Raw genomic sequence first — 12,532 nt, forward strand, 5'->3', positions numbered from 1 at the left:
GGCAAGTGCGAGGGAGACTTTAATGCACAACAGCGAGAGCAAACATGTGGGACGCAGCGATGGGGACCCCGCCGGGCATAAGGGGGGGGGACATCCCTGGTGGGCACAGCTCCAGCTCCCGGCCAGGAAGCAGCACCCCCCCCTTTCTCCATTCTGCCGTGGCTGCTCGCTATGGGGTCGGTCTTCTTCATTCCCCCCCCCTCCCCACAATCCTCCCTCATTTTCCTATACTCTGCAGCAAGAGCTTATTGCTGAGCGCCTTCTGGGCCAGTCTCTCCTCCCGGGACATCTCCAGGAACTCACGCAGGAGGTGGAAGGTGAGATCCAGCGAGTTGGGTTTGCCGTCTCGCCTCTTGCCGGTTTGCAGCGCCCGCGGGGTGCGAGGGGCCGGGGTGGGCTCTGCCCCGTGGGGCTGGCACAGTCTTTGGGGCAGAGGGCCAGCGGCAGGGACCGGGGGTCGCGGGGCTCCCGGCCAGGGCTCCCAGGTGGGTTGGGGTGCCAGGGTGAGCCTGCGGGACGGACCCCGGGGCCACTGGAGGGGCGAGCAGGTCTCCGAGGGCAGGAAGAGCAGGACGAGGACAGAGGCAGCCGAAATCATCCTGACCCGCATCGCAGCCGCTCCGGGGCCAGATGCCTGCAAGAGCCCCTGTCCCCCACCCCAGACCCCCACATTCCCCCCGCTGCGGTCAGGGGGCTTCACACCATAGGGGGGGACCCCCACCCCAAGGATGAGACCCCTAAGGGACAGCCCTCCCTCCCCCACCCCCCCGGGGCGGGACCCCCAGAGATGGGACCCCTCTCCTCCTCCCCTGTCCCTAGGACAGGGTCCTCCTGGGGACAGGACCCCCCGGGGGCCGGATACCCCCCACCCGGGGATGGGACACCTATGTTCCCGAAATGGGACAACCACCCCCACCCCCCCGGGACGGGACCCCGCGGGATCTGGGACCCTCCGGGACGCGGGTCCCTCGTACCCCCACGACGGGACGCCCCCGGGGATGGGATACCCCCACCTCGGGGATGGGACCCTCACGTCCCCAGGACCGCACACTCCCCCCCCAGGCGTGGGACTCCCCCCCCAGGCGTGGGACACCCCCCCTCCCCTGGCCGGGACCGGACGGAGGTCCCGGTGGGGGAGTGTGCGTGGAGGTGGCCGTCCCGGTTCCCCGACCGCGCTCACCGCTCTCCGCCGCTCCGCCCGAGAGGACGCGCCGCACCGCGCCGCCCGCCCGACACCGCGCTATATAGGGGCGGCGGAGGGACCCACGTGACCGCGCTATAGCCGGGCGGCGCGGGGCGGCTTCCACACCCCCCCACCAAACCCCTCCGCCACGTGACCCGGAGCGGGGCCGGGCCGGGGGGAGCTGTCCGCGGTGCTGAACGGCCGCGGCGGGCGGGAGGGGCGGAGCGGGGAGAGTCTGAGGGGGGCACATGAGGGTATATTGGGGAGAGTCTGGGGGTACGCGGGTGTACGTGGTGGCAGGAGTCTGGGGGGACACAGGGGTACGTAGGAGTTGAGAGGGGTGAGAGTCTGGGAAGGCACATGGGGGGACACGGGGGATCGTGGGGGTGCGAGTCTGGGGGGGCACGGGGGGTGCACGTGGGGGTGTGAAGGTGAGAGTCTCGGGGGGGACACGGGGGTGCACGTCTAGGGGGACGCAGGGTTACACAGGGGTACGCCAGGGTGAGAGTGTGAGAGTCTGGGGGGGACACGGGTGTGCACGTGGGATTGAGGGGGGTGAGAGTTTTGAGGGACCTATGGGGGGCCCATGGGGGTGTGGGGTGTGCGCAGAAGTGTGTGTGCAAGCATGCACAGATGGTCTGAGGGGTGTTTCTGTGTGTCGGAGGGGTGGGGGCAGTGGGGAGATGAGGGGGAGCCAGGGGGTGTGTGGGTGTGTGTGTACATGTGTGTGTGACGGGACCGTCGGGGTGCAGCAGGACCAGCCGGCCGAGCCCCCCACTCCCGCCTCACACCGAGATGTGTTTCCAGGCACTCAGACACGAACCCACACTGGGAACCCCCACGGAGCATCGTGGTCCCTGCGGGGCCCTGCGTGCCCATGGCAGACGGACACGCCGCGGCGCACACGCGTGTGCAGGGTCGGTTCCAAGCTCTGCAGTGCTTCATTTCCCAGGGAAAGTTTTCCCCGTCGGAAGTTGCCTGGCGAAGGCAGCGAGTGCCCAGCGCTGTGTGATTCATCTCCTGGTAGCGTGCAGATGAAAACTTCACTTCAGAAGCCTAAATGCACTTCTGGAGCGCAATTTCCCCCCTTTGGCGGAGTACAAAAGGCACGTTCTTCCCCTGGCCTGATCGCCCTGCACAGACACACACCTCTGGATGCACATCTGGGTCCGAGGTATTCATCTGCGTGATTCATTTGCCTTTTCCTCCCTCCCTGCTGGAGCTTCCATCATTGGAGCTCAGCAATCACTTCATCTCGCAAAAGTGCTGCTGTCTCTAAAATTAAAATTCCCTCATGAGGAATAAACATTTCAAGAGAAGGGGAAAAAAAGAAAACCCAACCCACATTAAATAGAACTTGAATGAATGGCACTTCCCCCTCCTCCCCCCCTCCCCTCCAGGTCAGGAGACACCCAAAAAACACGGGCTCTGCTGCTTTCTGGAGGGTCACCGGGAAGGGCGAAGGGTATTTGTGGGGGCAGCAAGCTGGGGGCTCCCCTGCGCCCCCTCAACTGCAAAATAACTCCCAGCAGGAGCAAAGCGGCCGTCGGGTGGTTGGGAGGGGGAAGCATCTGCCTCCCACTGGCTTTGTGCGGTGCATTGTGTAAGTCCTTTTCTTTACTGAATCATCAAGAACCGCTGTAATTTCCAGTGCTCCACCTGAGCCTGCTTTTCTATCTGTCCCCCGAAGCTTGACCCCGTGCCATGGCTGTGCCGGGCGCTGACCCATCCCTGCCACTCTGGCCAGGGGCAGCCGCTGCCCTGCCTGCAGCTCCCAGAGCATCTCCCAGACTTGGTGGGTGCTGAGGGCAAATGTGACCCCCAAATCCCAGTAAAAGAAGGAAGCTGGTGGATGAAAAGGTGGACATGAGCAGGCAATGTGCCCTCGCAGCCAGAAAGCCAACCGTATCCCGGGCTGCATCCCCAGCAGCGTGGCCAGCAGGGCGAGGGAGGAGATTCTGCCCCTCTGCTGTGCTCTGGGGAGACCCCCCTGCAGTGCTGCCTCCAGCTCGGGGGTCCCAACATAAGATGGATGTGGACCTGTTGGAGCCGGGTTAGAAGAGGCCCCAGAGATGCTCCGAGGGCTGGAGCCCCTCTGCTGTGAGGACAGGCTGGGAGAGTTGGGGTTGTTCAGGCTGGAGAAGAGAAGGCTCTGGGGAGACCTTAGAGCCCCTTCCAGTGCCTAAAGGGGCTCCAGGAGAGCTGGAGAGGGACTTTTTACAAGGGCATGGAGTGATAGGACGAGGGGGAATGGCTTCAAACTGGAGGAAGGTAGATTTAGATTAGATCTTAGGAGGAAATTCTTTCCTGTGAGGGCGGTGAGCCCCTGGCGCAGGTTGCCCCATCCCTGGAGGTGTTCAAGGCCAGGTTGGACGGGGCTGGGAGCAACCTGGGCTGGGGGGAGGTGTCCCTGGTCACTGCAGGGGCATTGGATGAGATGGTCTTTAAAGGTCCTTTCCAACCCCAAACTATGCTGTGATTCTATGATCCTAAGTGGCTCCACCAGCAGCTGAAGCCCCGGCTCCAGCGAGCCCCAGTGTGGGGGAACAGAGCTGCCTCCCCCGTGCTGTCTGGCTGCTCGTGGGGGCTCCAGCACGGTTTTAAGTCTCCTCGAAGTCGGGTTGGGACTTGGTAGGAGCTGGTGCTCCCCTGCCTACCCGGCTGCTCTCCTGCCTGCTCCCTGCCATGGGGCAGCGCTGGTGCAACGGCTGAAAGTAAATCTGTGCCAAGCACGGGGACAGGTGACCCCAGATGACTCGGGGTGGCAGGAGCTGAGGGGCAGAGGTAAGATCCGACAGCCAGGGAGCCCTCGCCGCAGGGGTGGCCCACGTTTCGGGGCTGCTCTGCCCTCCAGCTGCAATGGCTGTGCCCAAGCGTCCCAGCAGCAGCGATTTGGGCTTCTCCCCTGCGTGTGGGGCCAGGCTCTCTCCGCAAAACTCTTCTTGCCCCATCTCCTGGGGCTGCTCTGCAAAAGCAGCACTCAGGAGAGCCAGGAGCTGCGGAGGGGGGAAGAGCTGCAGCAGGAGGGGCTGATGCTCTGAGCATCGCCCACGGGGCTTTGGGGGCCACCCTGGCTCGGGATGAGCGAGCCAGCGGCCCCGGGCAGGGGGAGCTGCTCCTGCACTGACAGCCCGAGGGCCGGGAGCAGGCGCGGGGAGATGCAGCTCGGTTCAGCTGTCACCCCCTTGGCCAACGCTGGGGCTGGTAATGCTTTAGACCATTTTACTTTTGGTCTGCGTGTCTTAGGATTAGTCATTTAATTGTAGGAAAGACAGTGAATCCAACAAGTGCGTCTTGTACTCGTGTTTTATTTAGGAAGCGCAACTTGGAAAACTAAAAAAAAAAGAAGAATTTAATTTATTTTTTTTTTTCTGCTCCCTTCATAAATTACTGACACATTCAGCGCTGAAGGGCCCCGCGTGCTGCCTGGGGATTCATTATCGTCACTGTTAGGGATGTCACTGTCTCTTCCTCTACTCAGGAGTGCGAGGAGCGACGTGTTAATGATGCTTTCAGGGATGCCAAATTCGCGGAGGCATGGATCTGGCGGCCTCGCAGCTGGTGGGAGTCAGAAAGGCTCCTAATTAGGCGCTTTTAGCGCTCGGAGCCTTCTGTCTCGTGAACAGCGAGTTGCACATGGCAGCCGCTGCTTCACCAACTGTGACAGCTTCGGTGCTAAAGTGTGGCCAAGCTTCCAGCAGCTTCTCCTAAGGAACGGGTGGGATTTGCCGGCCACTTTGCTCCTTGGGGGTTGGCACCCGCCCTGGTCCTTCCCCATTGTCACAAACAGCCATGCCGGGGTTGACACGTGTATTTGGTGAAATGTCGCAGAGTTCCGGTGCCCCTCTGCTCCCCACTGTGCATCCCCGTGCGCTGGGTGGAGGGGGCGGCCGTGGTGCCGATAGGGGCCGGCGCTGCCCGTCCTGCTCTGGAGAAGGCATCTCATGGGCTGACGAACCTGAGATTGACCCTTATGTTTCACCATTCTCAGGTTAGACAGTCCTCGAGGTGCCCCTCACTTGGGCAGATGCCGTGCCCCACACCACATGCCCTGTGCCCTACGTCCCGTGCCCCACGCCATGTGCCCTGTGCCCCACATCCCGTGCCCCACGCCATGTGCTCGCCCAGACCCCCCTCAACCTTTGAGAAATTTGGAAGAGAAAGCAGGGAAGCAGCCCCTTGGCTCTGCCTTCCCACAGCGGCACTGCAGCTCCTCTCTCCGTCCCGGCTCGTCCCCTGGGCTCTGCGTGGAACAGCCCCTTCCCAAAGAGGTGCCGGTGGGAGGCTGTTTTCCCCTGCGGATGCCTTCATGCACGGGGCCAAGGCTGCTGCAGAGGGAAAGGGGCGTCTGGCAGGGATGAAGCCCTGCACCGGGGGACGGCGCGGGGGCAGCACTGGGCTGGCAGCTCACCCTCCATGCTTTCCCCCTCCTTCCCACCATTGCCCATCGCCGGGACGGCTCATGGCAGCACCCAAGACCGTTTCTGGGCTCGGCATTCCAAAGCGGGTGCTGAGAGGGGCTGGAGGAGGGATGTGTCCCTCGGCACGCAGCCGTGGGTCAGCTAAACGGCTGTCCCCTTGGGTTTAACCACCGGTGGTGGTTTTGTTTGTCTCTGGGATCAGGCGGCACCAGGACTCTGGTTTTACAGCGGGACCCACCTGATCTTCCTAACACCCCCGGCCACCGACCCTGCACGCTCCCATGTGGCCTTGGAGTCACTTTTGCCTGAAATTCCCACTCGAGCCAAACTGCTGCAGCATGTGGGCATCTCCTTCTGCTTCAAACGGGACCTGCCAAAGGGCTTTGCTGCTGTAGGGACCTGGTCGTGGCCCTGCCGGTGTTGCAACTGCAAAATGCAGGTGGGAGGAGGGTTCATGCCACGCACACGAGACTTCTCCCTCTCCAGCCACTGAGATGGGGGTGGCAGGAGGTGCCCAGCTTCGGGCAGGGACCCAGAGAGAGCGGTCGGTGCGAATCATCTCCGGTCAAGCCATCTGCATGGGCTTAACGAGGTCGGGAAGGAGAAGCAGGGATGGGGACCGCCACCATACCATGACCATCAGCTGGGCTCTGCCCGCCCCGTGCCGTGCTCCTGAGCAGCCCGGGCTGCGCGGGGTCCTGGGTTCGGTGTGGGGAGAAAACTTTGCTCTTTGCCTTGACGGGACCGGGGACCAGGATGGTAACCAAGTGCGCATGGGTCCTTTGAAATCCTGGCCCCAAACCCTGCATGGATTTATTTTGCTTGTAAAAGTAAGGAGGCGCGTGCCTGGGCGTGCTCGGTAAGCACGCGGCGGGGGCCGTACGCAGCGGGAAGGCTGCGCGCCGGCTCCAACAGGCATCGGCTGCACTTCAACGCGCGCAATGAGTTGGGGACAGTCTCGGGGAAGGAGCACGTGGCGCAGCCCCGCTGCAGAGCCGGGGCAGGGCACCGCGCTCCATGAGCCTGGAGGGGCTGAAATCCCCCAGTGGCGGTGTTAAACGGGGACACCGGGGCTCAGGGCCGCAGTGCCCTGGGGTGGGAGCGTGCAGAACCACCTATGGGGCTGCGGGGGACCAAAAGGGCTGGGGGGGGGGGGGGGGGCTGGACTTGGCACGGGCTGCGGGGTTAACTCTGCTTTAACCTGTTCCTGGAAACACCACTCATGGAGAGTTTGCCTGCACCCCAGGAAATCCTCTAGCACCCCATTATCTTCAAGTTGTCTTAATGTCTAATGCGTTCCCTTGCTGCGATTCCTTGGGCCATCAGCGTGCGAGGCAGGGAAGCGCAGGTCTCCTTCCCCGCCGCAGCAGCCGCTCGCGTGGCTGCAGACAGCAGCACCCGTGCAAGCGGCGGGAGCGGCAGAGAGTGTTTCTGCGGGGGCTGCCCTGGATTTTGAAATTCGGTAACACAAAAAAACCTCCTGCCCGTCTCTGCAGGTAACAGGAAGGTTTCCCGATTCGGCTTCCTTAACGCCATGGGATGCTGGAAATTGCTGTGCTGGGGAAGGGGATCTCTGGTTGCTGTTTCTGGCAGCCTCACAGCAGAGCGATTTGCCGTAAGTGTGAAAAATGAATGTTAAAAGCTCATCGATTAAAATGAGTGAACTAACTACGAAATCCAAGGGAAGGATTTTTCCGGTTCAGCACCCACAAGCTCCGTGCAAGATGTCAGAGGGCCTAGAAAGCTGTCAGAAAAAGGCACAGAGGAATCTGTGATCCATTTTCAGCCCCTTTCTGGATTTCGTGCTTCATTTGGGTCCCAACACATTCCCACGTGTATGGTACGGACCGAGCCAGACGCACCTCAAGGTACCCCGCGTGCAGCCAGGACAATCTATGTCAACGGAGCGACTCCGGATTTGCCCAGGAGCAAAGGAAAAGAATCTTGCAGGCAGGAACTAAGGGGACTGCAGAGCTACAGCTCAGTTTTAGCTTCTCAAACACCTCTGCGGGAAATCTGTGACCGGCTTTTGGGGGCTTTTAAGCCTTGCATTATGGGCTTGCAAAGACCAAAAAGAAAAAAAAGGAGAAAAAACCAAATAGGATCAGTTTCCCTGAGCAAGGTTAAGTTTGGGACAGAGCAATGAAGTAGCGGCAGATTCCTCCCGCCCCCCCCCCGTTGAGAGAAGGAGCCGAGCAGAAATGCAGTGAGGACTTCCAAGAATAATTAGAAACCACTTCTGCAGAAGGGAGAAAAAGAAGGCGCAGGGCAGCGCCTGCCTTACCTGCGAACCCGCGCCGTCCCCGGGGAGCCGAGGCAGGGGCCGGCTGCCCGGCCCCGGTCCCTCTCGCCTGCTCTCCTCCACCCTGCCACCCCCACGCCGGCTTTTATGGCCTTTCTTGTCACTCGGGTGAGTTGAGCCGGGCTACAGCGAATTGCCACACTTTCTGCTGGCTTCCTGTTTGTTCATCGCGAGCGTCTGTGGTAAAATTTCCATTACACGCTGGACAGACAGGGCGGCAAAGAGAAGTGAAGAAAAAAAAAAAAAAAAGAACCCCAACTCTGTGTTTTAGTGGTTCTCTTGACTCATTTGAAAATGAGAAAGTGCCTGGGTGCTGTTGGGGAGAGAGGGAGGTGAGGAGGGATGCCCTGGCTGCGGGAGCTGCAGAGCATCCTCCAGAGCCCGGGTCCAGCCTGGCCACGAAGCTGCTCTGGGTTCCCTCCTCCCTGGCCCTGAGGGGATGGAGAGGTCCTGTTCCTCAGTTCAACAAGCAGAAGACCCTCATTTCCACCCCACTCACCAAAAAAGTGTGTTTCCTAAATGCTGCCTCTCTGAATGGAGCCGGAGCACGAGGCGAAGCTCCGGTCTGCCCCGACTGAGGGCTGCAGCACATGTCTGTCCCCCCCACCCTAAAGCCACTCCAGCTCAGCCGGCAGATCCGCCATCGAGGTCAAACCCGGAGTGGAGAGCAGCTCTAAGAGAGCAGGTCTGGAAGGGAGTGATTTATTTTCATCTTTTGTTAATCCTTGGCACACCCAGAAGAGCCGTTTTGGCTGTAGAACAGAGGAAAACAAAGGAAAAGGTGGAAAACGGGCTGCCATGACAATATGGATGCTACCAAAGGATCCAGGCACACCTGTAGCAGCGTCACTTGGTCCGGAGGGGCACAGCACGTTTCTGCGGGGCTGGAGCAGCGTGTGTACACGGCAGGACACACAGCCACGGGGAAGGCTGTGCTCCTCGCCACCTCTGCGAAGGGCAATTTCCATCCGCCGTTGCAGAGTCTCCGACAGCTCCTGGCCTGTGTTTCTCCCTCAGCCCCACCAGTGCCCCTGTCTTATCCCAGCTCTGCACTGGGCCCCGCTTCAGAGGGTGTATAAAACCCATGTGCTCCTTCCCGAGCTGAAATGGGTCTGAATGGGTGAGCGGTTGTAAAGGGGGAGGGAGGCTGTCCGGTGGCTCAAGAACCTGTGTTTGGTTTGCTGCCTTGGGTGGGACATGGCTTCCTCAGCGTCCCTTTCCAGGAGACCCTGGAACCCCCTCTGCACGACGGCAGAGGGGCTGCGGAGCTGCAGCCCAGCTCCTCCCGAGCTCTGTGTCTAAACGCCGTGTTACCCCTGGGCAAAGCTGCAACACGAGGAGCTCGCTGTGGCCCCGGCATACGTATCTCCGTGGGATCCCTGTGGTGGGAACCACCTACAAAACCTCCCCAGCTGCAGCACAGGGCACGCGTCCCTCTGCACCAGCAAAGGCAGCAATGAGCGCGGGAAATGCCGCAGGATCAGCGCCAGCGCTCGGTGCTGGCTGTTTGGAGGGTATATTCAGCCAACTGAGTCACATCCCTCAAACATGGCTCAGAGTGGAGATCCTGGGGTCGGAGCAGCTTCCGGCTGCAGCAGCTCAGGGTCCTGCCGTAGCGAGTGGAGATCTCCATCTCGTCCCTGCCCATGCAGTCCCCACGGCAGGGAGACCGCAGGGAGGCTGTGGCCCATCTCTTTCCCTCCATACTCTCCTTGCGGGGCTTTAGTTTTCCTCCCCATTCGTGTCAGACGAGGCAGTTACCCCAGCCTGGGCTGCTCAGGGACTAAGCGGTACCTACAACGAACTCGTTAGCGTGGCTCAGCGAGCTGCTCGGAAAGTCAGCCCTCCTCAGCCCCCCCTTTGCTCCTATCGCAGCTATTGTTTGCGTGAGAAAGGAAGGGAGGGGGGCACTTGCACGTTCTTGGGTTTTTTTTTTCTTTCAGTTTATTAAAAGCAGAGAAGGAATACTCGGCATCCCAGATTCCTTCCTCTGCTCCGGCTGCCTGCGTTTCAACGCTGGTGCTTTTCCCAGAGCACAGCTATGTCCCTCAGAGGTGCCCAAACTCGGCAGCGGTGGGATGCACGGCAGATCCCAGCATGGCAGAGACCCGTGCCCTTGGCGTGAGCCAACCTGCTACTGCCCAGCAGGAGCCCCACGGCTGCGGGCTGCACCCACGGGGGCTCCACGCTACAGCCACCCTTCCCCAGCACATCCTGGGGTGCTACAGAGGAGCAACGATGCTCAGTTAAATAATGCGATTCTCTCAATAGACAGCTGTCTTCCCGGCTATGGCGTTGAAGCATGCTGCTGCTTTTGTACCTAAGGCTCTGGATTTTATCAGTAATACAAAAATATTATTTCCCATTAATTAATATTAAAATATCAGGGAAGGTAAATGAAACAGCACCATTTTGCAAACGTATTTGCTGGGCACTGGGAAATGAAACGGCATCTGAAAAACTCCTGAAGCCTTTGCTGCCACTTTCCAGGGACGTTGCACTGAGTTTCAAGGCGTGTTGTAATTTTACTGGCTAACGAACCCTACAAAACACTCGGGATAAGGCTTAGAAAAGAAAGCCAGGTGAGCTTGGGCTGGCTGCTCAAAGCTACCAAATGTGTGTGTGCAAAACTCTGTGACCGCCTGTAACCAAACTCCCGCACCCCCCAGCCCACCGTGGGCAGACACCCCCAGACGTGCGACAGGCGGAGCAGCCCCACGCCGGCCGTCGGTACGGTGCCGAAATTTGGCACCGAGCACTTCAGTCCCCAGACCTTGCTCTCCACCTGCGCAAGGCCAGCGAGAACAGCAGGGCAATCGCGCAGCCCTGCTCCGAACACCACTGAGACATCTGTAGCCGTGGGGCTCGTGAAGGATTCCCAAAACAGGGAGAAGCTTCCCAAAGCGCTCCACCCTAAAATCCAAAATTCTGGAAGCTCGAGCCGCAGACACTGCGGTGGACCCCAGGTGCTTTGAATCTTTCTGTTGAACTCTTTCCCAACCCTTTCTCTTCTTGTTGCAACCATCCAGTCTATGGTTTAATGGGGTCAAATGAATCTTCGGCATACATTTCTTGAGGTTGAATAAAGTCTTTCAAATGTCTTTGATTTTTACAAATGTCTCTGTGGTGAGTGAGCTTGACCAAGGATTGCCTTCTGCAAGAGACAGCACGAATTTAACTTAAGGTGTTGGTGAAAAAGTTTCCAGTGGCACCAGGTAAACACGTTAGTGCGTAACGTGTCGGATGTATTGTCTGATCGCTGTCTCAAATCCTCCTCATACAACAGCTTAAAAATACCCCATTTTCCATTGATGTTTTGATACCTGCTTCTGCAAACCCGCCTCTGTTAGCTGAGCTCTGTTTTTAATGCAAACCCCGCCAACCATCGTTTGCAACAAATTACCTCATTTATAATACACAGAATTTAAGCATTTTTACTATTATTATTTTTCTACAATTGGCCAAGATTGTACCCTGCAGAGCTGTGGAATGGAGCTGCCAGGTCCAGCGAGCCGCGACACGCTGCTCTGCCCAGACCCCGGCGCCGGGCGGTAGCAGCGAGGTCGCTGCTCGTGCTCATCAGCGCAGCCCACTCCTGCGATGAATTGCCAAGTTCTCAGACGAGCGGCGGGGGCAAGTGCGCAGGTTTCAGCCCACAATTTCTGCCTCTTGCTGTACAAATAGGAAACAGGCGGGTAGCAAGCTCGAAAGGAAAATGAGTCGTTTGTTCTGACCTGATTGATCACTGGGTTGCTTTCCAGCCCCACCAAGCCCAGAACGGGGCAGCCACCAGCCCTGGAGATGCCTCAGGCAGTTACCTCGGGCTGGCGGCAATGAGATATTTCATCTATTTCAAAGAAAACCAAGCCCATCTGCTGCAGAAAGAGAAAATGCAACCCGAAAGTTCTCCTCTCAGGTGCTCCTGCCTCAAAATGAGTGTTTTTTTCTCTTTGATGGTCAAACAGATATTGTTCTCTTTTTTTGTTGGGTGGTTTTTTTCTTTTTTTCTTTTATAACCGCTCCGATCTATTTTTAGTGAGGAGGGGATGGTGTTCAAGAGCCTCTGCTGCTGGTCAGATCAGCTGCGGTTTGGGTGATGCTGGGCAAGTCAAGCAAAGCCGGTCCTGGTGCTGGGTCTGCTGGTGCTGCCAACACCGGGGGTCCTGCGGCGGTGGGGTGGGACCCCGACCATGGCGGGGTCGAGCCCGTGAGCACCTCGCCGTAGCCATAAGTTGAATGCCTTTGGGAGGTTTTTTTGGCTAATTTAGTGGGTGAGCTGGGTGTGTAATGAGAAAAAAGAGATTATTTTTTTTGTTTCCCTCCCCTCCTTTCCTCAGTATCCTCATGTTTCGGGGGGAGGCTGTCCTGCAAGATGTCCCTGTCTGGTCAACAGAGGCAGCAAGATGGAGCTGCAGGGTCTGGGGAGGGTGGTGCTCAGCCGTGGCAGGCCGGCACCGTGCCACGTCTCAACAAACCACCACATTTGCTCTTTTTTCCCCTTAAAAGAAAATGGCGTGACCCCCATGGGGCTCTTTGGGCTGGTGAGGAGAGCGACGGTGCAGCAGGGGTGCGGGCAGCACCGGTCACCCCGCTGTGATGCAGCTTCGCGGCCGGGGCTGTTTAAGA

The 12,532-nt window shown here is 59.1% G+C and overlaps 1 protein-coding gene across 1 annotated transcript; it reads right to left on the reverse strand.

Moving 5' to 3' along the window:
• Positions 1 to 217: 217 nt before the first annotated feature.
• LOC309677990 (uncharacterized protein) lies at positions 218 to 610 on the reverse strand (the record flags this gene model as incomplete). Its single annotated transcript, XM_082490901.1, has 1 exon — positions 218 to 610. The coding sequence occupies one exon, from the start codon at positions 608 to 610 to the stop codon at positions 218 to 220; it is 393 nt and encodes a 130-aa protein (XP_082347027.1).
• Positions 611 to 12,532: the final 11,922 nt, after the last annotated feature.

The sequence above is a fragment of the Vanellus vanellus genome (assembly GCF_965231255.1).
Source record: "Vanellus vanellus genome assembly, chromosome: 15".
NCBI lineage: Eukaryota > Metazoa > Chordata > Aves > Charadriiformes > Charadriidae > Vanellus > Vanellus vanellus.